The sequence below is a fragment of the Oncorhynchus gorbuscha genome, linkage group LG18 (assembly GCF_021184085.1).
Source record: "Oncorhynchus gorbuscha isolate QuinsamMale2020 ecotype Even-year linkage group LG18, OgorEven_v1.0, whole genome shotgun sequence".
NCBI lineage: Eukaryota > Metazoa > Chordata > Actinopteri > Salmoniformes > Salmonidae > Oncorhynchus > Oncorhynchus gorbuscha.
Window position 1 is genome coordinate 60,809,723 of NC_060190.1, and position 17,129 is coordinate 60,826,851.

Genomic DNA, 17,129 nt, shown 5'->3' on the forward strand with positions numbered 1-17,129 from the left:
CCGCCCCGTAGCACTCACGTTGTTATCCATTAATTGCTTTGAAAGGCTGGTCATGGCTCACATCAACACCATCATCCCAGAAACCCTAGACCCACTCCAATTTGCATACCGCCCAAACAGACACATATGACGCAATCTCAATCCATACTGCCCTTTCCCAACTAGGAGAATGCTGTTCATTTACTACAGCTCAGCGATCAACACCATAGTGCCCACAAAGCTCATCTGTAAACTAAAAACCCTGGGACTAAACACCACCCTCTGCAACTGGATCCTGGACTTCCTGACCTGCCGCCCCCAGGTGGTAAGGGTAGGCAATAACACATCTGCCACGCTGATCCCCAACATGGGGCCCCCTCAGGGGTGCATGCTTAGTCCCCTCCTGTTCTCCCTGTTCACCCATGACTGTGTGGCCAAGCAAGACTCCAACACCGTCATTAAGTTTGTTGACGACACAACAGTACGCCCAATCAATGACAACGACGAGACAGCGTATAGGGTCACATGTACTACTTATATCAGTACACTCGTAACTTAAGCATTGTGAAACTTCTATTCAACCAAATAAACCTCACGTAGCAAATAAGCCATTCATTTGTTTTATTACTCAAATTCGACTCATTGACCTCGATACAATTTAGCGTTCTGTCACGTGCAAGTAAATTAATTGGCTGAAACACATTTTGTGCCGGATAACCTGTATAAATTTAAATAGTTGCTTAGGTTCACAAGTATGGATGGATCCATTGATACTGGGCGCATTTGACTTTGCAGCCACTTTAAAGGCTAGACAGACTAATCTACAAATCACCTTGCATCATAAATCAATATCATTGTATAACAATTTACCTATGATACATCACGGTTTCTCGAACAGGGCCATTGACTTTATAGTTTAAACCTAATCTAGCATATGCCTATCACCTTATAATGGCCCACCTGTAGTGACATCGCCCCCAAAACAGTACAGAACAGGACATGCTCTGTCCCTATACCTAAATAATATAAAAATTAAACTGAAATATTTGTATACAACTCAAACTAAATAAAACAAGTCAGAAAAATTCAAATGAAATTCAGGGAAAAAATTTAGAAATAAAAACTAATATTAAAACGCAAAACTATAATAACCTTGGTATCCCACAATGACTGGAATGTTTAACAAGTTTATTTGATAAACGATACATTACTCCCTACAGTACAAAAAACACACATTGGAAAATACAGGACAATTCCAGATAACTTGCAAACAGCCGGAAGAAACTCTCAACGTCAAGCCTCAGTGCTAAGACCAGCACCTGCCCCAGTGTGGGAGGAAAAGTCCAAAGAACTCAGCACTGTTGATGACCGACCTAACAAGGGTGCAAAATTAGTGACTCTGTAAATGTACTGTGGAAGAAAACATTTGTATACCACATGGAAAGGAACAAACAGGTTTTTTATCTTTGGTTGCATGCATGTCTAGTTTTGCTCAAAATCATGGATGTATATGAAATAGGGTTTTCATTATAGAAGTAAATCTGGAGACTTGAAATCAAGGTGCAAGTACTACAATCCTATGAGGTAGCAAGTTCACCCTTGGCTTCATTACCCAATCTGGCTATTTCCATTCTGAAAACTATCATTACCACTCCAAGACTTCCCTCTATAAAACTCCATGGGTTGATTGATCCTGAATAGAAATATTTTGGTACTGGTAATGCACCTTGATGTGATTTTGAGCAAATCGGTTTAACAAAGCAAGTCATAGCAATTGATCAGGGAGACATATATATACACACACACACCATGTTTTTTAAATATATATAAGTCATGACACAAAAGGCAATCGAGAGATGACCAACATGTAAAAACTTTTTGGTACAGGTAATTGTATAAAAGGCCAATATATTTTATTCTTGCTATGGAAGAACTCATTTACAAGTGAGTTTAAACTCTGGCTATTCATCTTCCTTCCCACCAAGACATCTCAATTGAAAGATGTGCAGTTTACCTGTATATCTCCCTTCTGTAATTGGTAAAATACAGAGCCTAAAAAAAATGTAATACATGTTTTATTTGTTGGTTTCACATACATCTTCCTCAACAGTATAAGGAACAAAAGTCTCCAAATATATTCTTTCTTGGTCTAAAATAAATGTAGGGTACTCAAATTAATGACCCCAAAAGCAGAGCGTATACAGATTACTGATTGGAAAGGTGGTGTATTGGGGTGGGAAGGAAGGAATGTGGGACTGAAAAGATTTTTCTTCATTAAATTGTCCATGTTTGGCATACACACAGCAACACAAGCATTGGAAGATGTAGTAAACTAAACGTACTCCTCTCCGCAGGTCTGTTTCAAATTCCCTTCAGTCCTATTACATTTGCGGTCCTAGTCAGCACAAATACAAAAGCCTTTATTTTTCCATACACTCCAACACAACAAGAACATACAACTGATCAAAACCAATATTTTAAAATATAGTGTCTACCTCAGCACTGCCACCCCTTTCCCACAAACACTTAAACTATGGGGATGAACAATAATAAACTAAAAAAATAAAAGTAGTTGACGTTTTAAAATGCATGGTGATAGACACAGGGAAAAGCTTTAAAAAAATAGAAAAATAAACTACGCAAAGATCTGCATCATTTATGGAAATTTTTGGGGAAGATTTTGCAATATTGGTTGTGTGTATGCTGCAAGTCTCAGTCGTAGTAAAGTCTCTGTTCCTCTACAAATGTCTTCCTTTGTCATTAAATCCTTTCTCCACTTCAGAGCCATCAGTCCTTATCTCGGGGCAAAAGCACAGTGATGAGATTACCAGGAGACGAGTCCAGTATGATGTTTGTATATATTGGTTTCTTAATTGAAGAACATTTCTGCTTGAGAGGGGAAAAAAAATGTCCCTTTTGAGGAAAAGTGCTTTGTTTTTCCGTTTTGATTATTCCTCCCATCTAAACCAACACTGCCTCCTGTTCAGCACATGCTCAAACTGTACATCATCTCATGTAGTCTCTCTCTCTACTACCCCCAAATATTCAAAAACAAAAGTAACATTAAGCTCAGGCCGGCTCACAGCTTGTGATGCTGTAAATGTTTCTCTACAACTACGGAAACTAGCCAAAAATATGTATAATAAAAGTAGCTAGGGGGAAAGCAAAGAAAATAAACAAAAAAGACTAATGAAGTAAAAGCTACAATGTGCTTTTTAAATTTGTGTTGCTCTAGAAGAAGAAAAAACAGTCTTGCCTACAGAACTCTCTCTCTTGTTGATTTTCATCTATGGTTTCTGCTGCCATTTTGCTTATGATGCTGGCTGGTTGTGGGTCAACTCGCAGATGGGGTGAAGCCAGGATGAGGATGAAGTCTTCCTGGTCAAAAAGGACAGCGAGTAGGGGGGGGTCCATCTCACTGGTCCGTTCTTGCTTTCTTTTGACCAGCAGCCTTACTACAGTCCAGAGAAAGCAAAACATGTATTTTTAAAGATAATTTGCCATTGTCGAGTGACCAGTCAGTGATGTAATGTAGGCTAGATGGAACCAGGTACTTACACATCAGGTGAGGACACTGCTGGTCTTTTTGGGGCAGGTTTTGCCGAGGCACCATCTTTGCTGGACTCTGAAAAGGGGGGAGAAATCCATTCAAGAGAAACCGTACTTAAAAACAAAAGCCAATCAAGTACAACCATAATTATGATTGACAAGACGCTGCTCCATTTGGTTGAACAGCAGAGTTTTTTTTTTTTTATCAATCTGCCCACCTTGCAGCCATCGGACTTGTGTGGCAGGGCCATAGCCCTTCTCGTTGCGCGCGGCAATACGAAAGATGATGGCGGGCTTGGTGGTGTAGTCTATGTGGGCATTCGAAAGGCTGGTGGACTGCACCAGGCAGGAAGGGTTGGGCCCACAGTACACCCGCATGAAGGCCAGCTGGCCTGGGGTGGAGGTCTTGGGCTCAGCTGTCTGGGTGCTTTGGATGGCCAGGTACACAGAATACTCAATGATCTTCCCTGATGTCACCGAAGGAGGCTCCCAGGTGAGGTGGGCACCATCCGGGCTCTGAGGGGAAAAAGATGGAACTGTTGTTTTAATGCAAAACCAGCAAAAAAAACATCAACATTCCACCAAATCTAGAAAAATTTGACTACTTGTGATTTGTCAAGGGTGTTCTAATACAGTAATTGTTTCATGACTAGTTTGCATAGTTTTACCTTGCTGATTTTGATGGCACAAGGTGCTCCGGGGAAGCCTGGTAGACAGGTCTTGAAAGCAGAGATCTCTGAGAAGGAACCACGACCACAAGCATTGATGCCAGCAACACGGAACTTGTAAGCTGTGCCAGGCTGCAGCTCCATTTTCTTCATCTGGTTATAGTCTGGAATGGCGCCCGAGTCATCCTACAACACACACATCGTTGGTGCTGCACCAAACTCACTGATCTCTAAGCCATAAAGGCATGAATCCATCCATTAAAAAGAATTGGCCCCCTTTCTCTCCCCATTTTCGTGATATCCAATTGCAATCTTGTCTCATTGCTGCAATTCCCCAACAGGCTAGGGAGAAGTGACGGTCGAGTCATACTTCCCCCGAAACATGACCCGCCTAACCTGGCTTCTTAACAACCGCACATTTAACCCGGAAGCCAACTGCACCGATGTGTCGGAGGAAACACTGTTCAACTGACAACCGGAGTCAGCCTGCAGGCGCCCGGCCCGTCACAAGAGCGATGAACCAAGTAAAGCCCCCCTGGCCAAACCCTTCCCTAACCTGGACGACGCTGGGCCAATTGTACACCGCCCTATGGGACTCCCGGTCATGGCCGTTTGTTACACAGCCTGGGATCGAACCAGTGTCTGTGGTGATGCCTCAGGTACAGCGATGCAGTGCCTTAGACCGCTGCGACACTTGAGAGATGAATCCATCGTTGAGGCTTACCTCTACTTGAGAATCATCCCCTGGGATGAAGAAGTGTGTGACCACCATGTTTGTCACCTTAACGATTCCAACATCGAACCACTGGTTCTCTTTTTTTACAAGTGTCTTGATAGGGGCTGGTTGAGGGTATAGCTTCTGTATGACAGAGACAAAAAGAGAGTGAGAACATGCTATGCCATTCAACGTTCCTCTCAAATTCTGATCATCAAACTGGCAGGATAAAAACAGGTCCAATATTGGTACTCACCCTGCCCTCGATGCCATTGGCCACCTCTGCTAGAGAAGCTGCAGGTTGCAGGTTGGCTGGACTGGAAACAGCAAATGTGCTTGAGGGGGCCAGGGCTGCAGAGTCAATAAGACAAGAGAGAGGTCAAGCTAAGACCTGGAAAAACACTAGCAGTAAGGGAAATATATATATATATATATACACACATGAGAAAGACTTACTCTCCGTGGAGGTGCGCGGCAGCAGTGATGCCACATCGCTGGAAGCGGCTGCAGCCATCTCATTGTGTCCATTGCTCTCAGACGTGGGGTCATTCAGGCTGTCTGCGGGGGCCAGGCCCTCAGTGGGCAGGGCTTGGGCGTTTCCTTGCTGCTGGGCCTGAGCCTGGGCCTGAGCTTCCTGGAGCTGCTGCTGCTGCTGGACCAGGGCTGCCAGCTCTTGCTGGGTCAGAACGATGGGGATTGTAGTGGTCTGCTGTCTGTCCGAGCCAGAATCACCCTCGTCTATGCATGCAGAGAACGTACATTTTGATTGTGAGACTATGGCAGTTGGGGCGGCAGGTAGCCTAACGGTCTAAGACCATTGGGCCAGTAACCGAAAGGTTGCTGGTTTGAATCCCTGAGCTAACTAGGTGGAAAATCTGTCGATGTGCCCTTGAGCAAGGCACTAAACCCTAATTGCTTTGGTAAGTCGCTCTGGATAAGGGCGTCTGCTAAATTACCAAAATGTAAATGGGTAGTGGTTGTCTTCACACACATGTAAAGTCTTGAAATTCATCTCTATAATTTGCCAACAATCTGAGGGCCATACTTACTCATGGTGGCCTGCTGTGCTGCCTGGAGAACTGCCTGGATGGCCCGGGCCTGGGCCTCCTCAGTGGCTGCAGCCTGTGCTGCTGCCTGTGCTGCTGCAGTCACAGCCAGCTCCTCTGCAGACAGACCTATTCCTATCTGTCCCTCTGACATCAGCTCTGGGGGCAGCCCAGTCTCCATAGCGGTGTCTCCCCCCTCTGTGGCCGCATCAGTCTGCATGGGCTCTTCTGTGGAAACTGCTGCACCCTCAGTGATCGAAGAAATGGACTGGAGATACAAGGGTAGAAATTAGCAAGAGTGAAAATTATTAAAATGGCCAAGATGACTGAATTGTCCATATAAAGCATTTATTTTTGGCATTAGTTGCTGATAATTTTCCTAACCATGCCAGTGTATGATTTATAACTAAACCTTTAGCATGACAATTCTGAAATTGCTAGTGCATCAGTAGTCTAGACTGGCAAATTATTGTTAGTGGTTATTTTACAGGTACTGAGGGCCCTGGGGCTGGTGTGGACTGGGTCACAGTAGTGATCGCTCTGCTCTGGATGGTGGCTGGGGTTGTTCCTGATGCTGTAGTGGAGGGAGTCTCTGTACTGCTGGTGCCACCGTCTGCTCCATCTGCTGTAAGACACGCATTAACACAGTCCATGAAATAACCCTAAAACACGATCCTGTTTTTTAAAATAAAAACACTGAAAACAACAAGTATGTACTCTAGCGTTATACCTGTGGCAGTAGTTGCCGTGTTGGTGGTGCCAGTCTCGTGGGTTTCACAGGGGGGGTCTGAACACACCCCCTGCACCGTCACTGTTCCTGTCTGGTTCCCAGCCATGTTGGAACTGGCCTGGGATGGGGTGTTGGTGGTCCCCGTTTCATGGGTCTCGCAGGGTGGGTTTGAGCACACTTTCTGCACAGTGTTAGTCTTCCCGTTACCCGTGCCGGACGAGGACTGAGTGGCAGTGTTGGTTGTGCCTGTTTCATGTGTCTCGCAGGGTGGGTTAGAGCAAACTGTAAGGCCCACGGCTGGCTGCTTGGGACTCTGCACAGTGCCGGTCTGGGCTGAGCCCATGTTAGAGCGTGCTGTGGCGGGGGTGACGGTGGTTCCGGTGCACATGTTCTCTGGTCCCTGGTTGCCTGTGGCGGTTCCGGGGTAAGCAGAGGTGGTTGCCTGAGGGGTAGAGGAGTACAGAGATGAGTAATGAGATAATGAGCTACACTGGACAGTATCCATTTCGTTAGTTCCCATGATGGAGTGGGCGGTGGTCGAGGTGTTAGTGGTGCCCGTCTCATGGGTCTCTGAGAGGGCTTGTACACACCCTCATGGCCCCTCCCATGTTGGTGGAAGAGGTTGTTGCGGTGTTGGTGGTTCCAGTCTCGTGGGTCTCACAGGGAGGGTTGGAGCACACTGACATGTTAGCAGACGCAGTGGTGGCTGTGTTGGTGGTTCCTGTCTCGTGGGTCTCACAGGGTGGGTTGGAGCAGACCATAGTGACAGTACCAGGGGCATCCCCGGCCTCAGTGGAGGGATGCTCAGAGGTGGGGGAGGCCAGGAAGGACACGGGCAGGTCCTGCACTGGCTGGGCCTCAACCCCGCTGGGGGTGGTGATGAGAGTCACCTGGGTTGGCTGGTTCACCGACTGCAATGAGAGAATATCAGGTATTGACTGAGAAAACCCATTAAAAAAGTGCTCCACATTGGGCAGCAAATACATAAATTGGAGCTACATCTACATTTCTGTATAAAGAATAGCCCCTAGCTGTCTTACCATGGTGGAGGTGGACAGGGTAGTGACTGTGGTCAGACAGGCCTGGGCCACTGACACAGTGATGGCCGTAGGGTTGATGACCTGGCTGGGCAGGGTGGCAATGGTGCCCAGGGTGGTGATGGGAGTTGCCAGAGAGGCATTGGCACTGGCTAAACTGCCCCCTGCCAGGCTGGAGGAGACTGTGCCTGTGACTGTCCCCAGGGTGGTGACACCTTGGGGAACAAATAAATCACCAACTCAAAAGGGCAGACACCTGGAACTTGGCCTGAATTTCTTTTACTGCATACTTATTAATTGAACAGACCAATTGCCAACTTCAATCAAGGAGTAATTATGAAATGTCATCCATACCAGTTGTTCCCTTGACGACCAGTGTAGTTACATTGGGCTTGACAGAAGTCATCGTAACCGGGGTGACGAGTCGGACTCCACCCATGGGTACAGTGCGCAGAATGGTGCCAGGTTGGCCCGGAGCACCCTTCAAAACCACCTTAAAACCACCAAGGGGGAGGTATAATTGAGACACTAGGGGGCACTATAAAACTCCTCTACTGGGGCAAAACATTTGATAGAGCCAAATGTATTAATAGCACCAATCAGAGCAGATCCTAATATAGTCCACAGAACTACTCAAGCATTTCAACTGCTCCAAAGGCCTTGCTGTAGGAGATGTATCGTATGCGACTAAATATAAATGCCATGTGATATTTCAAATGGAAAGTGCACCAATGTAAAAACTGTGAAACATCTTCAACACCTATAAATATTGTACAATTCATATAAATAATATGTATCTGCTACAAGAGGTTGTAAGGGTAATTTCTGTGAGGTACCTGTGTCAGCCCCTGTTGGCCAGTTACAGTGCCAAGCTTAGGCATGGTAGTGATGATTTTGCCTGGAGTGCCAGTGGTCATCATCTTGGTGGTGAGAATGGTATAGGGCATCTTCCCTGTGTTGCTGGTCACTGTTATCAAAACAAAAAATAATAATACCTGTCAGCATATGCTCCCGTTGTATTGTCCCTGAAACATGAAACCATTGGGTTCTGACCTGTGGCTCCAGGTTGGTTCATAATAGCAGACATAGGGATGGTCTTGATGATGGTGGTGCCCTGTTTGGTTGTGGTGGGCGACATGCCGCTGATGTTCAGGATGGTGGGTTTGTTCCCTGTGCCCCCTGCCTGGGACGTGGTGATGATGGTGGTGGGCTTGCCATCTGCTGAAGTCACCAGCTTCAGTATGGTGCCAGCAGGGAGAGAACCCTTAGTCTACGGGAGAAAAAGTGGATTGTGAACATGATCAACAGAAAGCCGGCTGAGCCTGTCCATGAAGTATTAGTTAGCTCCTTTTCCTGCCCTCATGAAGATAGCTGACCTGTATGAGCTGTGATAGAGGGTTAGTGGAAGCCTGGCCTGTAACAGCTGATGTCTGCACTGGCTTGGTTTGTACCACAGATATCATCTTGCCAAGGCTGGAGATCTGCTGACATAGGAGAGAGACTCAAGTTTATGAGTCACCAGAAAACATCACTGTATTTGGCGTCAGGAGATCAGTGTCTCATGTGAACAACTGAACTGTGAGTGTGGATAGCTACATTATTCCATGCTAACTGACCCTGACAGTTATGCAGATCTATGAACTCAAGCTGTGCTGTTCCTTCTCTTGAGTTTTCCACAGCCACATCTTCTATAATGAGTTCATGCCTAGGCCATATAAGAGTCACATGAACACAGTTGGGGGACCAAAAAAATTAATCAAAGTGTGCCAAACTATTACTCAGTTCATGGCATGCATATAAAATCATTTTCTTTCTCCCTGTACTCCCTTCCTGTTCCTGTCAAATTCTCTCACCAGAGTGCCGCTGCCTCCCATAGTAAGGGGGCTCTTGACCAGGGTGATTGTCTTGGTGACTCCTCCCACCATGGTGGTAACCACCTGGTGTTGCTGGGCTACGGTGACCGTGCCTGACTTGTGCACAGTGATGATGGGTCGATTGGGCGAGTTGGGTGATGATACAGTTGCTGTGCCCACCTGAGCTGCAGCGGTCTTCAGCATGCGAGTGGCTGGGTTACTGACCTGGAAGCAGAAAATAGTAAATGTTAAAGTGTCAATTCTAAATTGGGCCTTGACAGAGACTGCCTGACAAACCCATACATTCCGCCAGCGAGTTTCATTTTCACAGACCGATATTTTACGAGTCTTACCATGAGAGGAGATGACATTTTGACTGTGGTGGAGCCATGGGAGACAGCCATCGTTTTGACAAGGGTGGCACCTGCTGGAAGGTTGAGCCCAGTGCCTGAAGAGGGCGGGATCTTTTGTGTTGCTGCTGCAGCTGCAGCCAAAGCTGCCATGCCACTCATCTGAGGGCTATTGCCGATTGGCTTAAAGGAAAACAAATAGTCTTGAGTGAGACAATACTCTCTTGGCATTACTCTTGACAACTTTTTATCCTTCAATAACCAAACCAATTCACAACTGTAAATACCGTTCCTTGGGCAGTCTGGGCAGGAACCATCATCCGAACCCCTGGAGGAAGTGATGTCACAGTGACAGGGGATTTCACAGCCTGGTTGGCTCGCACAGTGACAAGGGAGGTACCTGTGCCAGACTGAGGGGCTGCAACCTTCAAGATGGCTGTCAAATCAACAGAAATGTTAAATGTTCAGTATAGAGCCCTCAAGGCCTTCTTTTTACATACCATTTTGGGCTACAATTATTGAAATAGAATGGGCTGTAGAAGAGAACAATGCAAATTATTTGTGACAATAGTCCACAAATTGGTATGAACAACCTCCATAGAACAAGTAGGACATGCATGGTTTTAACTGGCCCACGAGCTGTGGAGGTAGTCTTCGGGTTTCCGGGGATGTTGGGAAGGATAGTAGGGGAGGAAGCTTGGGGCACCATAGTGATACCTGTGTGTGGTAGGTTCTGAGCAGAGGGAGCTGCTGGGCTTTTGGGCAAGTTCCCTGGTAGAGAAGAGGTGGCGGTGAGGGCTGGGGAGGTGGTAGCAGCGGCAGCTGGGATGTCGTACTTCTGCAGCTGCAGCAGGTAGGTGTCTGCAGTGGACACAGCGCCCCAGCTCACCTCCAGGGAGTTGGTGTTGGCACGGACAAGCTGCACTCTCGAGGGAGCGTGTGGCCTCTCTGTAACCAAAAGACAAAATGGTCACATTTCTTATAAGCAATCAACAGAAGCAAAGTAAGCATTACAAATGGCACAGTTGAGCAAATAATGTGGGTTTGCTTTATCAGAGTAACTTAGCAAAATAAAGGTGACTCACCTGTCTCAAGGTACCAGAGATCTTTACAGCAGACTTGGTTGTTCCATGCTTTACGGTAACCGTCACGGCCACTCCAGACATACAACCTAGAGTTGATGGACACAGAACAATGTCCTGCCCGGGCCCTGGGGATATTGTCCTCCAAGGTATCCATCAACACTGATTCCCAGGCCATGGAGTCTGGGGTAAAAAGAATCATGAGGGTTCAATTTGAATTTCGGACAATAATATAATTTGACCACCAGGTGACACTGCCATTTATCAATGGAAAGGGGGATACCTAGAAATGTCACAGTGAATGGTTTCACTCAGAATGAGCTTGTTGAAGTAGGTCAGTTCATAATGCACAAATCTAGATAAACATTACTCAACAGTATGTAAGGTTAAATGCAGGTACTAGCACCAATAACTGAAAATGGGGAAGACAAACCAAGATTTAGGCAGGCCAGAGTGTTTGTGCACTTCCATTCTTTCTCATGTGTTGCCACCTTCACGTCATCCATAACCAGGGGGACCCATCCCCCAAAAACAAACATCCTACAATGAGAGGCAGACAAAGAAATCAGAAGCAAGCAGTCACCAAATGGGTTACTGCTGAGAGAGATTTAACCGATTGTTATCCCAGACACCGAATTGATCATTTCAACAGGTATTCAGGGAGATCTCACTTGTTTGTGATGGTGATGGCAGAGTGGAGACTCCTGGGCAGAGGCGATGTGCCATTCACCGATGGCTTGGTCCAGGTCAGGGTGTCTGCAGACAGAGCAAGATCATTTAGAAAATAAATAGTCTCTTACTCTAATGAATCGGTCATGTCAAAGGGTTCACTGTTAATAATTTGGTAATACTGTTAACTCAGGAGCCTACCAATGTCAAGAGTCCATAGATCTCCCAGACGACAGCCACTCATCCCTCCATAGATGATAAGGTGAGATTTCTTGCTCTCCTTTTCTGTGTACACTACAGCAGTGTGGCTCTCGCGAGGTGGCGGCAAAACGCCATAAGTAATTGGTATATCCCAGCCTACAACACTGGAGCCAGCACGAAGCTCCAGGGTGTACAGATCATTCAGGTATCTAGTGATGAGAGATTTAAGTCAGAATGTCTTTCCAATTGCTTACTGCCAGTGCTTGACTTGGACTGAAATACACTACAGATCAAAAGTTTTAGAATACCTACTGATTCAAGGGTTTTTCTTTATTTGTACAACTTTATACATTATACACATCAAAACTATGAAATAACACATGGAATCATGTAATAACCAAAAAAGGGTTAAACAAATCAAAATATATTTTATATTTGAAATTCTTCAAATAGCCACCCTTTGCCTTGACAGCTTTGCACACGCTTGGTATTCTCTCAACCAGCTTCATGAGGTAGTCACCTGGAATGCAAACAGGAGTTCCTTCTTAAAAGTGAATTTGTGGAATGTCTTTCCTCAATGCATTTGAGCCAGTTGTGTTGCAACAAGGTAGGGGTGGTATACAGAAGAAAGCCCTATTTGGTAAAAGACCAAGTCCATATTATGGCAAGAACTGCTCAAATAAGTAAAGAGAAACGATAGTTCATCATTACTTGAAGACATGAAGGTCAGTCAATCAGGATAATTTTGGGAAAAAAAATAACCTTGAAAGTTTCTTCAAGTGCAGTCGCAAAAACCATCAAGCGCTATGATGAAACTGGCTCTCATGAGGACCGCCACAGGAATGGAAGACACAGAGTTACCTCTGCTGCAGAGGATAAGTTCATTAGAGTTACCAGCCCAAATAAATGCTTCACAAACTGCAAGTAACATCTCAACATCAACTGTTCAGAAGATACTGCGTGAATCAGGCCTTCATGGTCAAATTGCTGCAAAGAAACCACTACTAATGGACACCAACAAGAAGAGACTTGTTTGTGCCAAGAAACACGAGCAATGGACATTAGACCGGTGGAAATGTGTCTTTTGGTCTGGAGTCCAAATTAGAGATTTTTGGTTCCAAGCGCCATGTCTTTGTTAGACGTGGTGTGGGTGAACGGATGATCTCCACATGTGTAATTCCCACCGTAAAGCATGGTGGTGGTGGTGATATGATGTAGGGGTGCTTGCTGGTGACACTGTGATTGATTTAGAAGTCAAGGTACACTTAACCAGCATGTCTACCACAGCATTCTGCAGCGATACGTCATCCAATCTGGTTTGGGCTTAGTGGGATGATCATTTTTCCCCCTACATGACAATGACCCAACACACCTCCAGGCTGTGTAAGGGCTATTTGACCAAGAAGGAGTGTGATGGAGTGCCGCATCAGGTGACCTGGCCGCCACAATCCACCGACATCAACCAAATTGAGATGGTTTGGGATGAGTCGGACCGCAGAGTGAAGGAAAAGCAGCCGACAAGTGCTCAGAATATGTGGGAACTCCTTCAAGACTTTTGGGAAAGCATTCCAGGTGAAGCTGGTTGAGAGAATGCCAAGAGTGTGCAAAGCTGCCATCAAAGCAAAAGATGGCTATTTGAAGAAACTTTTTGTTGTTGTCAATGATTCCATGTGTTATTTCATAGTTTTGAAATCTTCACTATTATTCTATAATGTAGAAAAGTACAAATAAAGAAAAACCCTTGAATGAGTAGGTATTCTAAAACTTTTGAATGGTTGTGTAGGTGCCGGTGCTCATTTTGGGTGCTGGTAATGATTATATTTAGGTGCAGGAGCTCCACAATACTTTAGAGATAATATTCTATAAGAGGAATAGGCGCTTAAAGCAGTATAATATTTGAGGAGCCGGTTCTCAGCTCCAGTGAGCTCCTGCCCAAGTCAAGAAGTGCTTACTACAAACCATTCCACAGCATTTACATTTGAGTATTTTAGCCGTCTCTAATAATGTGGCTTACAGGAGCAATTGGGGTTAAGTGCCTTGCTCAAGTGCACAGCGGCAAATATTTAACCGAGTCGGTTCAGAGATTCAAAACGTTTAACAGCTAGGCTACCTGCCGCCCCATTAGTTTTTCTTGTTACTCCACTGGTCACATTTCACGTCTCCTGCTTACGGCAACTGTACCTAGGGATGTTGTTTTTGGGGTCCTCGCTGTCATTAGCCAGCCCTCCAAACAGGAAGCACTTGTTGCCCACCAGAGAGAAACTGTGACCAAGTCGAGCACAGGGAGGTGGGCCATTTTTGGGAGACTTAGCTTTCAACTTTTTCCATTCCCATCTGCTGGCCTGAACAAGAAAAAATGCAAAAGACGATAGATAGCATGCTGTAATCCAGTAAACATAATAATCTATTCATAAGTACTTAAAGACAGGCATTTTAGCTCTGGTTTTATTCCTACCATTGTTTAGAGCGAGAGTGTGCTGTAAGCATTCTATTACCTGTAGCTCATAGAGATCGTTGCTGTATTTTCCATATTCCACCATTCCACCAAAAACCAGAAGCCGGGTGCCATCACAAACAAAACCGTATGCAGCACATCCAGGGGGAATATCACCACGAACCGCAGGGATAAACCATTGGTTTGTTGCTAGATTAAATAAGTAGAGGTTAGTCTGTGTGTGACAGTGTTGGGTGGTCAAGTGCTAGGTTGGCCTATGATGTGAGGTGTGAAGCGAATGCTCTTTGAGTAAATATTTACTTGAGCACGATCCAAGCATCTCTGACAAATGCAGCCTGCATCTTCAGGCCAGGTCTGTCACCTGAGAAGTGCATGTTGTATATTCTATACATTGTACTTATATCTGAAATAACCCAAAGATGAAAAACAACAACTGAAATGTCAATTGTAATATAATTTCTCCCTCATAAAAACTAAACATAGACAATAAAAATAATGTATAGCTGTCCAAATTGACTACATGAGTCACACTATCATAAACATGGGAATTGCTGCAATCTTTCTTGTGAACAAAATGTTCAAATAGTCCTAACTAACTTTCCTACTCAGGAAAATATCAGTAGTCATGTGAACAGCATCATTTAGTGTTCATAACAATACTCCTATCGTCCATTTTATTTTAGCGCGCCATTTTTATTTGTGCGCTTTCAGTTCTGTACCACTAGACGGCGACAGTTTCTCAGGTAATATGTCAGGCTACATTTCCCGCTAAATTATCTTACCTGTGTTGTAGACATGCAATTCATCCACAATTCCTTCATTTCCTCCTCCAAAAACCACCATCAATTCCTTTATAGCAACGGCTCTGTGACCATGTCTTGGCCGAGGCACAGGCCCAGACCATCCTAGAACCCGCTTCCATCGTGGCTGCAGAGTTGAGCCTGTGGTCCCAGACACCATTGAACCAGGAAATGTCATGTCCTCTTCAGATGAAACAAAAACATAGAGCTAAAAGAGCATTCCAAAACAATATTGACAAGTTCTGATCAGGTCTATTGTTGATACTTGCTAAGTGAAGCCAAAACACATTTTGCAAAGTGAAGACTGCACGTGCAATCGATTGCTGGGACCAAAACCGATGTATGTGAAAAATAATATTGTAATTGTAAACTCCAGGGAAGCAGACATTTGTACTAACGCTTCACAAAAAGACTATTATTACCACGATACTAACTAAATATAATTATAAATATGTATTCGACACCAGAACTCAAACTGTAATAAATGTGTATTGTATTTCCTTCTAAATGTCATGTTTTTTGCCGTAGCATTTTGCAGTTAAAACTCTGAAGTAATCAGAGTGCCACTCCATGGGAGCCGCCATCTTGTAACAACCAAACAAACCTCCGCCAGTCTGAAAAATGGCGGAAGAGAATACAAATGAAAAAGACAAATAATACCGGTGTTAGATTCAACCTGAATTTAGTTACTGCTTCATCAAGAACGTACAGCAGCCATGTCCCACTAAAGTCATATTGGTAAATCTGTGGATGAAGTCTACCACAATTAAATACTCGTAAAGCATTTGTAATTAGACCCCTGTTTACTGTGGATTGCTATTTTCATGCTCTCTGGGAGTCGCCATATTGTCACATTCATTCAATCTGTCGCCGCTTCTGCTTCACATTAACATTATATACACCTTTAAATAGGAATCGAATACAAGTCAGATGCACACCATCACTTGAAATGGGGAATTTTCGCAACACATAAATTACAAAACAAAACCGCGCGTCCACAATAGAGTAATGGCTAACTAGCTAGGTTAACGTAGCCAGCTGGCTAACAATGTTAGCTTGCGAGGAAACTACTAGTACAGCGTCATGCACCGATTACATGCAATTCAGTTAGATAAGTATACATGTATTATATAGCCAGCGTAATTCAACATATATCTTATTCAAATAAGACGAATTATATTCATTATCATACAACGTCTTGTCATTTATCATGCCGTGTCTGAAATCGGCCTACATTTAAGCTCCCTCAAGAAAAATGGCCGAGCAGTCTACCACAACAAAACCCCTATAGTCACAAAACCTGATGTCCATAATACGAATTACTTACTTCGTTCGACGCACTATTTCCAATGAGATGATTTCGGGGTCTATTCTTGAATCACTAGTCCAAGTTCATTCGATTTGTGATTAAGTATTCCCTCTCATGCCTGCCTGGAAGCTGCCATCTTCTTGACAACCAAAAGTGGAGGAAAATACAGCGATTTGGCGTCACCCAAAACAAACATGGCGACTGGAATAGAACCTGTATCAATTAATGCATATTAGAGTAAACTAACCGTGCATTTTCAATTCAAAACAACCTACACCATTTCGTTTGAGATATTTGAAATTGGCATTTACATTTAGACATTGAAACATTTTATTTAGCTCGTTGGAAGTTATCATACTTCCACAGGCTACATTGTCCCCTACTAAAGATGGCGGCCTACACAACAAACTCATTGCAGATTTCTCTCAGTTTAGTACACGATTAAATAAATATAAGATATGTGCTATTGGTGTTCCCTAAATTGCGTATAACAAAACACAAGATCAACTGTGCATTATGAACATTTCATTTTTGGGGACTATACAGTACCATTCAACAACCCAGTGGATGCTAATTGCCACACTTTCATTAAGTGACAAAGCCATGGCGCATTTCCAGGCAGGGTTTACCCAAAGTGGGCCACTGGCACTTTTCAGCGTTCATATACACAGGGTAAAACAGTGGTT

At 44.5% G+C, this 17,129-nt stretch overlaps 1 protein-coding gene across 6 annotated transcripts; it reads right to left on the reverse strand.

Annotated features, from left to right (window-relative positions):
* Positions 1-1,150: 1,150 nt before the first annotated feature.
* LOC124002888 (host cell factor 1-like) lies at positions 1,151-16,616 on the reverse strand. Of its 6 annotated transcripts, none has more exons than XM_046310697.1 (28): positions 16,462-16,616; positions 15,117-15,317; positions 14,375-14,523; positions 14,061-14,221; positions 11,880-12,088; positions 11,681-11,765; positions 11,443-11,549; positions 11,013-11,192; positions 10,645-10,875; positions 10,215-10,363; positions 9,931-10,110; positions 9,578-9,802; positions 9,101-9,205; positions 8,778-8,994; positions 8,561-8,691; positions 8,079-8,217; positions 7,728-7,939; positions 7,278-7,598; positions 6,688-7,129; positions 6,446-6,582; positions 5,961-6,225; positions 5,368-5,649; positions 5,168-5,262; positions 4,921-5,055; positions 4,197-4,382; positions 3,747-4,044; positions 3,538-3,604; positions 1,151-3,434 (listed from the first exon to the last, which is right to left on the reverse strand). In XM_046310697.1, the coding sequence occupies exons 2-28, from the start codon at positions 15,310-15,312 to the stop codon at positions 3,395-3,397; spliced, it is 4,944 nt and encodes a 1,647-aa protein (XP_046166653.1). In that variant the 5' UTR covers positions 15,313-15,317; positions 16,462-16,616; the 3' UTR covers positions 1,151-3,394. The 6 variants fall into 6 exon arrangements, with proteins under 6 accessions (XP_046166653.1, XP_046166655.1, XP_046166652.1 ...); XM_046310699.1 differs by having other exon boundaries at positions 6,446-6,579; positions 9,101-9,208; XM_046310696.1 differs by having other exon boundaries at positions 9,101-9,208; positions 15,117-15,315; positions 16,462-16,609.
* Positions 16,617-17,129: the final 513 nt, after the last annotated feature.